Source organism: Aquila chrysaetos, chromosome 2, assembly GCF_900496995.4.
Source record: "Aquila chrysaetos chrysaetos chromosome 2, bAquChr1.4, whole genome shotgun sequence".
Taxonomy (NCBI): domain Eukaryota; kingdom Metazoa; phylum Chordata; class Aves; order Accipitriformes; family Accipitridae; genus Aquila; species Aquila chrysaetos.
The window spans coordinates 62,652,632-62,668,732 of NC_044005.1; the positions used below are offsets into that span (position 1 = coordinate 62,652,632).

Here is a 16,101-nt window from a genome sequence, read left to right on the forward strand (position 1 = left end):
GATCGCTTGCTAGAGAGAAGGGAGGGTGGGCAAAAGTGTACAAATACAAGCTGCCTGGCAAGTGGAGCAGAAGCTTTAAATCCTGAAATTCCTTTGCAGTCTTCAACCGTAAATTTCCTATAGGTTATTTCAACAGTGGAGGTCGACTTCCTACACTGACCTGCCTTACGCATTCGTGCAACATACCACTTCTTTTTGTTCGTAACTTCCCTTCCCCCTTTACAATAGCTATTATTTTACAATATTAAATCACCAGTAATTTTATATGCTTGGATCTTATGACCGAGACGGTGTCTAATATATAATAAATGTACGAGATTTTAACACATGTGAAACCCCAGCTATGCACAAGAAATTAAGGTTACTGGAAGAAAAAAAATGCTCACAACAACTACTTGAAGTGCCCAAGACTACATTTCTTGTAGCAGAATGGCACATTTATAAAATACGAGCTCTCTCTGCCCCTCCCTTCTAAAAGACAGAAAGTCTTCTGTTTAATACCGTTTTAAAAGTCTTTATTTTTTCCAGATTGATTTATTTTACTGACACTTGGTATAAAAATTCCTTAGAGGCTAGAATATTGGTTAAACAGACACAAACGAGTTGGTTGAGTTCATTAAATGGACAAAATGTCTTGTTAGCAAATTTTAGTTAAAAGAAAATTCACTATAGGTTCTTCGATGAATAAATGAAAGACTACAACAACACATAAATAAATGAATGTAAAGATACTTGCTGCAAAGTATTTCTTACATTGCAAAATAAATGCAGATTTTGTAAAATGGAGGGGGGGGATTTGCAAAGGGTCTTTACTGAGATTTTCAGGCCTCCAGTATTAGTGGAATTAAGGTTGGGGTCACTGGACTGGTCACTGGTGTCAGATGTTATCGACTCATTCATTTCCTGCAAGGGACATCAGCCTTTCAAGTTTTGTGGAAGGTAGAGAGCTCTTGCCAGCTGGGAACTCTCGGGGAAAAAAAAAAAAAAAAAAAGAACCCAAGCCACTAACACCCTTCCAAAATTCATTCGCAAAGAATCGGGGGGGGAGGGCGAGCCAAGAGGATAAAGGGGGGGGGGGGACCCTACAGAACAAGCCAGTTCGTGGAAAAAAATAGTTTAATGGTAATAGTTCACATATTAAAAAAGATATTTCTATCTTTACATTTCGCTAAATAGATGCTAATTTTGGTAAAGACAACTATAGGAAGCTGGGATCCTTGTCTTTTCTAAACGCACAATAAGAGCTCACTTGAAACTATGTAAGCAAAACCAGTGGTGTTGGATTTCCAATTTGTCACCTACCTAAAACTTTTAAAGTCCTAACTCTGGTTTCTCCTATTCCACAAAACAACAAAAAAGACCCCACCTCCAAAAAACAAAACAGGAGGAAAAAAAAAAAAAGGCAGCCGAACAAACGACCGACCCGCGTGCATCTGAAAGAAAACGCGTGTTTTACACTTGAAAGCAGAGCTCGGGGTGCTGCCACCACTTCCCATTTCAAAGCACGGCCAACATTTCTCGCCGACGGGCAGGCAGGAAAAGCAGGAAAGGCGCCAGAGAGCCCCTACCCGCCCCCCCCCCCCCATCATCTTCACTTCGTGGGCTCGGTTACTTTGCGCCGCGGCCGCCCCACGCACGACTAAGCGCCGGCCCACGCGCAACGCTGCCGCTGATGTTTTAACCGAGTAAGACGCCCGTCGTGTTTCCTATCTATCGAAACCGGTTCTTCCGAACGAGGGCGGGGGGGGGGCCTTTCCGGCCGCTTCCTCAGGGCAGAGACCCTTGGCCTGGGGGTCGGTGCGGCCCCTGAGGGGCCGCACCGACCCCCAGGCCAAGGGTCTCTGCCGGTGCTAAGCTCTTCCCGCCAAAACCCTCTCACCTACAGTTTGGGCGCCAAAACCGCCTTCCCTTTCCGCCGCCGTGAAGCGCTCGGGTCGAGGGCGGGGGGTTGCCAACCCACCCGGCGGGCTTTCCTTTCGGCAGGGGCCGTCTCGCTCTGGAAAGAGGAGGGGTAGGTGGGAGGGGGGCGGCCGTTTCCAATCGTTCGTCGTCCGCCGGGACGCCGAGGAAAGTCGGGCGCCCGCCCGGGCGTGAGGGCTCCGGCGCCCAACGGCCGCGCTCTGTCAGTGCCCGCGGGCGCGACGGCGGCTCTGTCCCCGCAACCCTCCCCCGGCGCGGGGCTTTGCCTTTGGGCTTTTGCTTTAACGCCTCCAGAAAACGCGGTTTCTTTCCGCCGGGGAATGTGGCGACGTGCCTTCCCGCGCATTTCGGAGAGCAGGGTCGGTCGTGCCCAGCCACCGCCCAGCTCTCCCCTTTTCCCTGCTTGGGTCTTATTACCCTCCGTATTGTTCCCGCGGGGTTATTATTTGAAAATATCTTTTTAACAAAACACAGCTCCGACCCAGCTGCGCGCTTCCCGTGGCTAGGGGCGATGAGGGACGGGATTTGCTCGACGTCCCTCAGCGGGGTATGAAGTTACCGGTTTTATAACGGTGCCTTCGCACCGCGCCCGTCCCGAACGACGGCTCTTTTCGGGAAACGCCGTTTTTAGGCGCAGCGGGCGCCTCTCCCCCCTCACCCCCCGCCCGCCGACTGCAGCTGCAGCTCGGTTTCGGGAGCCCCGCAACGGCTGCCCCGGCGCTCCTCAGCCGTTACACCTGAGGTAGGCGCCGGGCGCGGGCGGCTCCCCGGAGCCCGCCTCTGCCTCCGTTACGGGGACGAGGCGGCCCTCACCGAAGGATCCCACCGCCGTTTGCAGGCGCCGCTGTTTTAATTGGCGGCCGGAGCGTGGTTTCTAACGAGCGCTTTACTGGCGTTTTCTGTTGAAATGAAACGCGGCGGCTGCCGGTGCCGCACAGCCCTCTGGCGCGGTGCGCCCTGCCTTCCGTGGATCTCTGCCGGCAATGCCGGCGGCTTGCGGGGGGGGGGGGGGGGGTGTGTGTATAAAATACTGGAAATTGCTCTTAATCCCGCGCGTGATCCGAGGGCAGGAGGACGCGGGAGGCACCCACCCGGAGAGCTCTGCCGCAGGATGTGGTCTCACGTACATTAACAGTCTCTCAGCTGTGGATTTGCAACTGATAGCGACCGCTTCCCCTGCGGATTTAAGGAGGCTCTAGCCAGTCGTCGCGGGAGACCGTCTGACAGGGCTAAAACCCCGCAGGGAGGACCGGCCCTTGCGGAGGGACCGGCTGCCCGCCCCAAGTAACCGCGCCGGCGGCCAGCGGCCCGGTCTCGCCGCTTCCCCTCCCGCGGTGCAGCCGCAGGAGGAGGAGGACCGATGAGCGGGCGGCGCCGCGCCTCCGGCGCTCTCGCTCCAGCTCGTCTCCTCAGCCGGGACAGCCGCGCCGGGCTCGGTGTGCGTGTCCCGGCAGGGCACGCATCCTCCCCGCCGCGAAACCGCCCAGGCGCTCTCGCCCGCCGCACGGCAGCCTGCGCCAGCCCGGCGGTGACACGGGGAGCTCCTCCCGCCCCAGCACGCAGGTAAAACCCGACCCCTGCCAGCGCCAGCCCCGGGCTCTCCACCGCCGCGGCGAGCGCTTCCCGTTGTAGGGGAGCCGGGGCGCGGATGGCTTGCAAGTGCCTCTGGGACGAGCGCCGGGCGCGGAGCGCGGCCGGCCTCCCTCCCTCCCGCGGGCACGCAGCGCCGCTCCGCGGGGGAGCTCCGCGCCCCCTGCCCGCCGCCCCGCGCATGCGCCGCCGCCGCCGCGGGAGGCCGGGACGGGCGGGCGGCGCGGCCGGTTGGGCTGCGCTTGAGAGAAGCGGCGTCGCGATCGGGGTGGGGGCTGCCTGGCGGTAACGTGGCAGCGGCGTGGGAATTACTGGAGGAGTTGGAGTTGTAGTCGGCAACCGAGATGTGCGTGGCCATCGGTGCGTACGCTGCGGTGGTAGTCCCGCAGCGTTCTTGGGGACGTGCCGGCGCCTAGGATTTACTCCAGGTACCTGACAGTGGGTTACTGTAAATAAACCTTCCTTATATAATTGTTTATTTGTCTTACAGAAGCAGAACACTCAAACTGCATCAAGCAAGAACTCCGAGGCTTGTGCACAAAATTAATGTTTTCTCCCCCCGCCCCAAGAACAAAGTTCATCAGAGTCAGGGGGACACCTCAGTTTTACAGTAAGAGACACTAAGTCAGCCATGTAAGACGCTAGAGAAGACTGACCTGAGCCTGAGGAGACCTTCTTGAATGACCTCATCGTCTTCTGAGGAACCTAAAATCAGAGAGCTGGAGTCAGTACTGTGTACATTGTACCAGAGTACCACATTTAATTACCTCTTCTCCAGTTTAACGGCTCATTAGAAGGCCATAAAATGCCAGGGCATTGACTCTGTGAAGTGACCTGTAAACTTATTAACTGTTTGAGACTTACCTAGCTCATCAGAACCACAATGAGATAACCAGGGCAGAAGATAAAAATCACCTGTTGCTTTTTTTTTCTTTTTTTCAAGCAACTATAAAGGCATTGCCCCTTTCACTGGTCTCCTATGAAAGCTATGCAGGTGATGACAACAGAGGGAAAAGACACAGATTTGGAGGATAGTGGAAGGTGTTTGTTTCCTTTATCAATATTTAATTGCAATAGGTAACCTAAGAACTAGTGAGTTGTCTTTACTATGCTTAAATTGTACAAATTAAACCGTCATACTTTGTATATGATTTAAAAAACACAATAAAAATGATTCTTTGGGATTTTTGCATGGTCAAAATTCTAACTTGATGCCAATTTATGAGTATCAACAGAAAAATGCTTTCAATTATGTCAGTTATAAAACTGCAGAGCATAATACGTAATAACATTCAATTCTAGGCCTCTATCTGAACAACACGATTAGTCATAAAAATACAGATGTGACTTGATTGAAACTACATGAAAGGTGTATTTTTGATCTAGTTGAGCAAGGCCTGGCTACTTCTGTATAATGCCAACAAAAATAACACGCAGAAAATGAGTACCGCAGATGGTAGGAAGCATGAAGGAAAAGACCTCAGTTTTGGAGCAAGCTTGTTATTTAGGCTGTCCAGTTTGTTTAATAAATGAAAGATGACTAGATAGGAGCATGCACAAATTCACCTGCTACAAGCATGTCCTCTTGTCACCCTCTACTGTCTTTTGAATAATCTACTTTAACTAAAACCCACCCAAAACAAACAAGGAATTGCATTACCCTCCTGTTCAGATATAAGACCAATTCTCTTCTCTCTTAGAGAAATCTGAGGTTTGTCTTTTTCCAGTTTAAGAGCACATCCTGATAGTTATCCTGCTCTCTTACTAAAAAAATGGGATATTCTACTAGGAGTGAGCAAAGCCAGAAGAAGAATGACCAAAGACAAAACGAGAATCAAATTTCTCTAATTTCTTTTCCCCTACAGTCAGTTATCCTGAGTTCTCTCCAACACCAGGAATCAGAAAGGGCATGGTACAATCTTTCTTTCCAGTGCAACAACACTGGCAAGCTGATTCAGTTCCTTTTCTTTTGTAGTAACTAATTTTTCTGCTGGAATTGTGTGGACTTTTGCCTAGCTCTGCTTTTACACCTTCAAGCACTGAAGCCCAATCTCTTGTGTCTGGTTCTTTGTTCTGCCAACCTGTGGCTATGTGGCTTTTGTGTCTTTCGGATTTACTTGCATTATTTATGCAACATAATGAAATATGCAAGCATAGAGTAAAGGATCCGTTCTTGGCTTTGGCATGTACTCTGCTTCAGTTTAGGAAGGGATTAAAAACAAATATTTGGGGGAGTGGTGTTGGGACTCAAAGGAGAAAAGTACAGTTCTTAAAAATTGTACCAGAAAACAGCACAAGCTCAAGTTATTCTTGTTTCCAGTATCACCATTTCATAACACATTTGTAAGCATCACATGGAGTGTCACATAATGTCAGATTATTAAGTAGAAAAAAGGAGATGTAATTTTTTAATAGTTATTATAAAAAGCTTCCCAATATGACACACAAAACTTGGCACAAGGGACGTTAGTGTACAAAAACCTGGGCATTCCAATTCTATGAACTCATTTAAACCAGATAGTTTAAATGAGAAACTGTTTGGCATGTATTTTACTGCATCCTACTGAAAGCCATAAGAAATCAGTCCCTGACTTAAATGGAAGCAGGTTTGGGCTCTGAAATGGCTCATGGTGAACTCTCCTATGCCTCCTTATGCTGTACAAAACAGAAAAATACTTTGGCATTTTAGTTCTGAAACTATCTTGGCATTTACATGAACTCCGTAACTGCAAATAACCAAACAAATGCTGTTTAGGAATTATGTACTAGGCTGCAAGATGGTTTTAGAGAGAAAGTTACTTGCTTTGAAAGCAGTCCTTTTAACTATGCATTCACAGCGTGTGGAAGGATACTGTAACAGTAGGCACAAAAAATAATGCAACAGAACACCATATGGAATTATTGCAGGATAGGAAATACCATTAAAAGAGTAGTACCAGTTAAAGACACACTGACAGACATCCAACAAAGGTGGTCCACCTTTCCTTACAGGTAGCCCATTCTGTAATTCAACTTACTTAAGAGCTTATATAGTTTATTTTTTGACAACTTATTGGTCAGTGGAAAATACTAGTAAGTTTTTACCTATTTAAAAAGAAAATAATTGGCTTTGATAAGTATTGTTTTGAATTCATTAGCTTAAGCAAGTTTCCTGCCAAAAGATTCAGAAACATAAGTTGCTCCGATTAAAGTAAAGCAGACATAGTTACTACATTTACATAAGTTACATGCTTTCCAAAAATAAGTTGAAAAGAAAAATTCAGATGTTAAACCTGTTTCTTTCACACTCAGTGGCAGCCAGGGGACTGATTTCTTCCACAGAGCAAAGCCAGCAGTATTTTTTTGAAAGAATGCTGGATACTGTAAGTAAAATCGGAGTGCAGAAGAACTTGAAAACAAAACCCATCAATACTTTATTTTGTAACAAACAAGTATGAAAGTGATGCAAAGGAACAGGAGAAAACATTCTGATGTTAAAGGAGCTCTTTTAGTTAACTCATCAGAAGCGAAGACTTAAATGGATGAATGCTGCAAAGTATATACAAAATTTTAAAACTCTTATGTACAGAACCCAAGCACAGAAGGAGCATAAACCATCAGCTTTTTAAATACATATACACACACCCAGAGGTCAGATACATTAACTTAGAAAATGCATTTTTTAATTAACAAACTTTGCTGTCTATCTTTTGAACTAGTCAGTAAAAATTAACTAACACTTTATTCTCATTTGCAGTTCTTGACTGCTGGTAGAAGCACTATGCACAGAGTATTTTGATTTCAAACATCACAAATGAGTGTTGTCTTACACTCTGAATTAACTCGTTCTAAGAGTATGTACATGGATTCCTTAATGTACAATTCTAAATAATGGATTTCCTCCTGAGATGTTTTCATTGTTTTAACTCTCTTTTTGTTTCATTCAGTAAAATATAGTTAGTTTGAAATGTATAAATAAGAAAAATTAGAATTTCCTGAAAATGTACACTCAGGTGTCAACATCCTTATGTCATTACAGGAGAAAAAAAAAGCTGAAAGCTCTCACAATTTTATACTTAGTCTAGCCATAATTTTCTTTGTTTTTGTTCCATACTTTTCTTCTTACACCATTACAATATTTTTCTAGCAAGTGAAGATAAAAGGAAGTGCATGTGAGATGCTGAAACATTTTAAAAAGGCTGATTCAAGAAATTCAATTGAACAACTAGCAAATTTAAATTTTGTCTTTCTTTACTAATTTCACCCAATTTTGTCACTGATCTGAAGGAGGGTAATTACAGTCTGAAGTAAATAAAATAGCTTGGCAATAGTCCAGCTGTGCTTTTCTCAGATATTAAAAAAAGGCTAAGCATACATTAGTTTTTAAGAAATGAAGTACATATTTTTAAAGATCAAACATCCAGTTATGCACCTTTTAACTACTTGTAAGAAAGTCATTTGACTACAGTAAGAACAGGAACAGAGAAAAATAAAATGTACTTCCACCGTTGTTACAAATCTGATTCTTTTGGGCGATCAAAAGGAGTAATAAAGCCCACTGTATCAGAACTGGAGCAATGAAAGCCTGCCAACTATTTAGATAGGATCAAAGTTTCTCTTCAAAATGAAATACTATTATTATATTAATATCAACAATTATTTTGGCATCAAAAACTATTTAGGATTTATTTAGCTTAAAACTTCAATAATTCATACTAAAGGAACATGCTGACCAAGATTATTTTTGTTTTAAGGATTTAAATTAGGTATATACAAGTCTCATATTTAGTGTATTTGATTTAGTATAATCTGCAATTTCATTTAGTCTGCATTTGAATGTACACATATTAAGTAACTACGATAATTATTTAATAGAAAGCAATGTAAAATAAGTATGTTTCAAACAGTATTTTGCAAGATTCAGAGATGAACTTTTTAAAATACACAATCTAAAAATAAAACACATCACCCTCTACTACTACTGTTTTTCTACTTCCTTCATATTTAAACTATTTTGTTCCCAGTTTAATGTTAGCATGCGCATATTGAAATTGCCACACATTGATTTGCTATACAACAAATGAAACAATAAGAAAACTACCTTGTGATCTTATTACATTTGTTTTCAGACGGATTTTTCTTTGTATTTTTTAAATTAATTAGTATCAGTACTTGGTAAAGAAAAAACCTTTAAAAGCCACAATTCTCAAATCATAGATAGACCAACATATTTTTCAGAGCTTGATCAACAATTTATTTTGTACTTATTTCTATGAGAAACTATATATATATAGAGAGAGTAAGATTTTATTTTCCCACTCGAAAACTATTTGCAAACAAAACAACACCAAACGAAGTGCTGAAAAGATACATGTTAAAGGCCAAATTAAGAAAGAGGCATTATGGCAAGAAAGTGAATTCAATATTTAAGGTTTTAGTTTAAAGAAAAATTTTTTCCATTCTCCCTGATTACACTAAATTGAATGTGTATTGTTCACATTCAGTGTAGAGACATTACATTTTTTTAATCCAGAATTGTACATGCTTTTTCCTCAATGTAAAACCATTATTAAACCAAGATTAAATCTGTTCTATAAACAAATGGTATGACTTACAACTTTCATTTAGGTTATAAAAATACTCTAACCAATTAAGACTTTAACATCATCCCCTCAAAAGTGATGGCACTACAACAAGTTTTATTTTTAAAAATACATTCTATAGATTTTTATTTGGTTTTAAGCCAACTTTAGTACGCTTTTTTCAGACCTCCTTTCTGAGATGTTTTACATTAATCTAAGACTTGTTTTCATGGAATGTATGCATCTTTCACATATCCTTTCCTTTGCACAGAATTTTTGTTTTATTTGTATGTCCTATTTACCTACAAAACACAGAATCTTCTTTCTTGGTTTTTTTTTTTCCCCCTAGATCACTGAATTATCACTCAAGAGTGTTAATAAAGATGGAAAATTTTTTATCATTTGTATTTCATAACACACTCACCAAATACTGCTATGGATATTGTGGATTAAAACAATCAAACCAAAGGTTATAAAACTAAAACAACAGATTAGTGTCTGTATTTTAAACACCAATATTTACTTCCCTAGAAGTATGGATAATACAGGGTGTATGACACTTTTCTCATTTTAACTGAAGTGGACAGCAGTCTTGTACATCATACTTTCTGACCAAGTCACTGTTTAAAACAACTGAACAAATAAAGTAATGCAATGGTCATTTTTTATAAACTTTAGTGCAGATAGGTCATTAATTCAAACCACAAAAAAGTACACAGGAACATCAGTGATATGTAACTAAAAATTCACAATCTCTAAAGTCAAAGATGAAAATCTTTAAAACCAGTACACACATCAGTATTTGAAGTAGGTACAGGAGACACAGTGTCTGAAAGAAAAGCGAAAACCTACTATGCGATACAGAAATACTAGTGAGCGTACAAATTTTAACAGTATAATTTGTGGGCATTATCCTTAGGTGTTGCAATACCGCATGTGGTCTAAATATGTATCAGATGTTTCCTATAGAGTATTTTTTAAGTATCTATAGAATATTTATGAAAAGATGGTTTAGTGTAAATGTGGTATTATTAATATAAACATTGAAACAATCTCTTCAAATTGTTAAGAACCCTGAATCTTAATTAGTGAAAGAATACTACACTGCATATAATAAAATGATAATCACATACACGTACCAGTTAAACGGTCAGGTTTTAGGTCTGTGTAATTACTGCACAGTGACATAGAGAATGCTGCAGTCTGGAAGTAGGATATTTGGGAAGGAAAGTGCTTTGCTAGAAATAAGAAGTATGTGCACGAATGCCAAAATGCATGGACCTGTGATTTAACTTCATTGAAATCGTAGTATGTATCATCAGGATAGACCTCTTTTTTTTTGCTGAGATCACTGAAAAAGCAGAAAATTGCTACACTCTCTTCTCTTAGTTCTCAAGCACAAATACTAAATACAGATTTTAGATTAAATGTTAAATTAAGAAGTGAATTTAAATGTTTAAATTTAGACAGACCCATTTTTGTATCAGTAACAGTAGCACAAATAATTCCATATTACAGCCACATTCAAGAACAGAGGGAATTGTGTGAAACTACCTCTGTTTCTCTGTTAAAATTGACTAGTTAAATATTACAGTCCTCGCTTTTCTGTATAATTAAGCTTTTGTTCAACCATGAAAAAACTAGAAACTGATTGCTTGAAAATGAGCTGCATGACCTTTGTCCCGGTTTGTCACCTCTGACCTTTAATTTGAAGACCCTGCATATCAATTCATGCTATTTTTAGAAGCAGAATGTTAAAAAGTCTATATATTTTTAAAATTGTTATCCTCCCATATGAAACACATCAGGTTGTTTTTGTCTTTTTTTAGCCTCTACGCATCAAACCAGAGTAGCATATTTGCTTTTTATTATGCAACTGCATTTGAAACACTCAGTGTGCAATTACAGAAAATGAACACTTGTCTCTGTGGTGAAAAAAAGCCTCTTTTTTTTTTTTTCTTTTTTTTCGGTTAATGTACTAGAGATGCTGAAGCACATTAAAGTGAGTTTAGAAAAAAAATCTTCTGGATTGCACACCTTTAGAAATTTAACTGTTTTTTCTTAAAGAAAGGAAGAAAGAAAAAAAGCTCATGCCTGTGTTTGTACTGCTGCTAATGGATACCTGTTTCTTCTTGAACCTTCCCCATACTATCAGTGGTTATTTCGTTCTCGCTGATGACATGCTGTTTTGATATTAGCTTTCAGACCGTCCTTTCATAAACTGAACCTGTGGTTAAAAATAGCAGCGAGCAAGTTCCTGCCTAGTTGCTGGTTTCAGCGGCACTTCCATTTCATACAGGTAACATTGTGCTTCGCAAGTTGGCTACAAAAAATCTTTGTCGCCGGGAAGGCTCCTTTTCTAAAGAAAGAAGCGCCGGAGTGTTCCTGTCCCTGATGTTACTTCCAGCGCTCAACACCGAAGCGACACAGCCTACGACATACAGGCTTTCGCTGAAAGCATTTCCCTACCGTGACCCCTGGAGAACGACGCAAAAAAAATACACGAGGCGAATAAAAGAGGGAAGCACGACCCGCAGCCGTGCCCGTGACACCTGACCCGCCCCGGGAGGGCGGGCGGGCGGGCGGGCAGCGGCCGCCGGCCGGGACCAAGATGGCTGGCGGCATTCAGCACCCCGGCCAGCGGCCCGCGGAGGGGCCGCCGCCCCGGCCGGTCAGCGGCACCCCGTCACGCCGCGGGGCCGCCCACCGGCCCCGGCCCCACAACGCGGGGCGCCGGGGCTCCGCACCGAGGCAGAAGCGGTCCCTTCGGAAACCACCTCCCGCCCCCGCGCCCCGCTCCCAGCGCCTGCGGGAGACTCGCTCGCCCGCTCGGCCCTCGCCCCTGCCCGCCGCGGGCGTCCGCCGCGGGGCGGACGCGGCGTTACAAAAAAAAAAGAAAAAGAAAAAGAGGAGGAACAAGCGTTTTCACCGCTTGGGCGTTAAACCTCACTGCTGTGCTTGCGGGTGCAACACTGCTCGTGACCCACCACTGCATCCTAGCAATGGCTTGGGCGGCAGCAGTGCAGGCCCAGGAGGGAGAGGGTTTGGGGTTTCCGTCTTCGTTTATTGATCGCTGTTTCGTCGCTTCTGAAATTTTTAATACATGCCAGCTAATGAATTTTCAGATTTGGAAAAAAAAAAAGAAAAAAGAAGCTTTATCAAAACTGAGATGGCAGCACATGCCCTTTACACGACGTATTTTAAAAACAGAGTAGAAGACAGCTATTTTTGTCATACACACATGGGCAGAGTTTTTACTACAGCTGCATTTTTGTAACTACTACACGGGGCAAACATCAGCTGTAATCACTACTTCTGCCATTACATACATGATTCATTTCACTATAGCAAAGAAAACCCAGCTTCCTGGTATATTAATAATTAAGGTCATAATTTAATTCAATATTGATTCTTACTACTCTATACTGGGGGGGGGGGGAATCATCACTCTTCAAGGAACTATAGCTCAGTTGCGTACCTTATAAATAGTTTTCCAAACAAGCTTGTCAGTGTTGCCTCCTCCGAAGCTTTAAGGTTTTTTTTAGTGTGCTTTAAAAAATAAATGACCTGTAGTTTTGTAAAGCACAGCATACAGGTATCGATCTAAGAGTAAACACGCACTATTGCACTTTAGTAGAATGTTATATCCGGATACCACTAAAACTATACACAGCTGTATTTAAATGAACTGCAACCAAATTTAACTATAATTATTTTCTTAGTATCTGATGACTTGTTCATAACAGGACATTCCTCTGTCCTTGCAGTTATTAATACTGTTTCCATGCAAGACGTGAAATTCCAAAACAGGCTGTTAGATGAGGAGAAAAACCCAGCCCTGTGCATGGCCTATTTAAAAAGAACAGCAAGTGCAGTTATATAAGGAAAAGGCGTGAAGTCTGTAAACAAACTGGCAGAGCGTACTACTATTTCATCCCATCACTGTAAGAACGTCATACATAATTTACTCTCAACCACTAACAAGCTAACAACTGGTAAGAGAGAAACAAGCAAACGAATCAAATCCCTTTAGGTAGTATGTTTATCAGATTAAAATGGGTAATTCCCCCGCGTTACAGCAAAAAGATTTAAAATTAACCTGGACTTCTCAGATTTATTTAGATAACGCCCATTTATTTCGCAGGAGCTCGGACAAAACGCTTACGTGCATCGCTGTTGTTTGCTTATCTTTAATTTACTAGCCGTTTGTCTGATTCACCGTAGGATGCACTACGGTCGCGCCACCGCAGCCGAGGGCAGCTGCCGGCGTTCGGCCACAAACGCACACCGATGCGCCGCCAGAAGAGGTTCAGCGCCGGCGGAGCCCCGGGGCGGCGGGAGATGCCATTGTACCTCCCGGCACGGCGGCAGCCGGTGGCGGCCAGCCCGCCCAGCCTACGCCCACCGGCCAAACCGACTCCGCCGCCTCTCCCCCCGGGCGGGAAACCGGACAAGGAGAAACGAGGCGTTTCGGAGGCACTTCTGCACTTTATTTGTTCTCCCTCGCACTGCGTCCCGTCGGCACCGGCGACTCCGCCTCGGAGCCGGCCGTGGGGCTACATGTGACCGTTACCTGCAAAGCCCGCCCGGCCCCCCCCCCCCGCCGGCGGGGACGCGCCCCCGCACCTCCACACCGCCCCGGCCCTCTCCCCGCAGCCCCGCGGGGCGGCCGCCGCCGAGGGCGGGCAGCGGCCGGCCGCGACCCCGCGCTCCCTGCGGCGCGGCAGGGAACCATTCAAAATGGCGGCCCCGCCACCGCTCACGTTTAAACCCCCCGCACCGCGCACACGGCGCCGCGCGTGACACCCGGCGGCGGCGCCCGCCCCGGCCCCTCGCCCCCGCCCGCCCCGGCGGTAGTTACCACAGGGCGGCCAAACCCCGCGCCCTTCGGGGCGCACCGCCGCGGCCCCATCCTCCGCTCCCCGGCCGCCGCGCGGCGGACGCGCCGCCCGGCGGGTCCCATGCCGCCGTCCGTCCGCTCTCCTCCCCGGCCTTCCCTTCCGCCTCGGCCGGCGGCCCGCGGGCGATCCGCGCCGGTCCCCGCCCGCCCCCCCCTCCCCACCGGCCGCAGCGGCTCGCCGGGCGGTCACCGCCATCCGGCGGCCGCGGCGGCGGCGGGGCGCGGGCCGCCCCCTGGCGTCGGGCTGCCGCAGCGTCCCCGCGGCCGCTGCCCGGCCGTTCCCTCGGCCCCCGGCGGCTCTCGGCGGGGCGCTGCGCCCCGCGCCCCGCTGGGCGGCGGGGGGAGGCTGCGTCCCTTCACCCTTCCTCTACGGCGACCGCCGTCGTCGTCAGTGTTTGACGTGCGAGGCGGCCCGGCGCCCCTGCCGTCCCCCGCGCCCCCGTCCTGGAGGTGGGAGCCGCGGCTCAGGTGCTGACAGCCGAGCCGGCGGCGGCGGCGGCTCCGGCTCCGCTCGAGGGCAGCGGCAGCCGGCGGAGGAGGGGGCGCGGAGCGGCGGCGAAGGAAAAAAAGGTGCGAACCCGGAAGTACACCCGCCACGCCGCCGCCCGCAGGGAAACACCCGCGCCCAAGCACAACAATGCGGAGCCACTCCGCCTCCGCCGAGCGCAACTTTTCCGCCGGCATCGGAAGAACCCGCCTGCCGCCCCCTCCCCGCAGCCGCCCGCGACGCCGCTCGGGGCCGGCGGGCGGCGGACCCGCGCGCGCCCCGGCAGGTGCGGCGCCGGCGGGAGGGCGAGACCCGGCGGCGGCCCCGCCGCGAAGGAGAGGTGAAGGGAGCTCGCTTACCTCCCGCGCGCCATGGTGGCCGGGCTAAGCGGGGCTGCGCCTGACGGCTGCCGCGGTGGGGAGGCGAGCGCAGGGGCTGGGGGGGGGGGCACGCACCCACCGACGGGCACCCCCGGGGGCTTTTGCCTTCCCGAGCCGCTGGGAGGACGGAACGGAGGAGGAGAAAGCGAGCCGCAGCGGCGGGAGGGAACCGGTGCTCGCGCCGGGAAGGCGGCGGCGGCAGCAGCCAGCGAGGAGGGGCGGCGGTGGCGGGCGGACGCGGCCCCAACGCTGGCTCACGCCGCCGCAGCCGCCGCGCACCTGCCCGCCGCCCTCCCCGCGGGCGGGCGGGCGCCCGGCGGCTGCGCGCGGGGGCGCTCGAGGGCAGCGCGAGCCGGCGGGCGGGGCGGGGCGGGGCGGGGCGGGGCGGTGCCGCCCGCGCCCCCCCCCTCCCCGGGAGCCGCCCGCCCGCCCGCCCGCCGCGCTCCGGCGCCCGCGCGCAGCCCCGTCAGCGCCGCCCCGCCGGTGCCGCCAGCCCGTCCGCCCTGCCGTCCGGCTCCGGAGCCGACCCCCGGGCGCCGGGCTAAGCCGTCCGGGCTTTGTCTTTCCGCAGGCCTCTTCCCGTCCCCTCCGACCCGCTCCCGCCGTGCCGGTACGGCGCGGGCCCGGGCCACCTCACACCCCCTCGGCCTCCCGCTCGCAGAGGTCGAGGGCCTCTTCCTCTGGGAGCCAGCCCGGAGGGCCCCGCTCACCGCAGCCCACCAACCACCTCCTCGTCTCACGGCCGCCCTTCGTGGAGGCCGTTCGGCGCCTGTGATTGCGCCTGGCTCCACCGCCCCGAGGACCGGACTCCCCGGCTGCAGCGCGGCCGGTCCGGTCCTCCCCCAGATCGGCCGCTGGCAGGTGGGCCTTCGCTCTCGTGTGGAGGGTCTTGCACAGCTTAACACCGCCTTGACCAGCTGCAGCCGTCACCTGCTGGTGGTGGGTCTCACGATGTGCTGTCCGCAACCCCGAAGCGGGCTCGCTGCTTCTAGCTGTACAAGTGGCTTGTCCGGAGCTTGTCGGTTCCCAGTTGTCTTGCACCACGATCGGGTTCCTTTCCCGGCGCGTGAGACTTTATTAATCTCAAAGTTCCGTTTTTCTAGCTCGTTCTGACTTACCCTCAGAATACCCCAATGGTAGTTCATGTACCGTCATGAACGCACTTCACCCAAGTGTGTATAGTACATTGTTCTAGAAATAGCAGGGTTAACAAAGCTTTTTTACCTATGGATTAATGTTCCACATCCTTTTTCTACCCATCCC

At 48.4% G+C, this 16,101-nt stretch overlaps 2 protein-coding genes across 4 annotated transcripts in view; both read right to left on the reverse strand.

Moving 5' to 3' along the window:
* The window catches only part of LIN28B (lin-28 homolog B), a 104,980-nt gene extending 89,848 nt beyond the window's left edge, over positions 1–15,132 (reverse strand). For 2 of the 3 annotated variants that reach the window (XM_030001738.2, XM_030001728.2), the window contains exons 1-2: positions 14,818–15,132; positions 4,167–4,215 (exon numbers count right to left, since the gene is read on the reverse strand). In XM_030001738.2, coding sequence (XP_029857598.1) covers positions 4,167–4,200 — 34 coding nt within the window. In that variant the 5' untranslated portion in view covers positions 4,201–4,215; positions 14,818–15,132. Of the gene's footprint in view, positions 1–4,166; positions 11,886–14,817 lie in introns of those variants that run through there. The other variant, XM_041119543.1, reaches the window with a different exon arrangement.
* LOC115335693 (translation initiation factor IF-2-like) lies at positions 13,096–14,371 on the reverse strand. Its single transcript, XM_030001757.1, has 2 exons — positions 13,710–14,371; positions 13,096–13,678 (listed from the first exon to the last, which is right to left on the reverse strand). The coding sequence occupies exons 1-2, from the start codon at positions 14,165–14,167 to the stop codon at positions 13,561–13,563; spliced, it is 576 nt and encodes a 191-aa protein (XP_029857617.1). The 5' UTR covers positions 14,168–14,371; the 3' UTR covers positions 13,096–13,560.
* Positions 15,133–16,101: the final 969 nt, after the last annotated feature.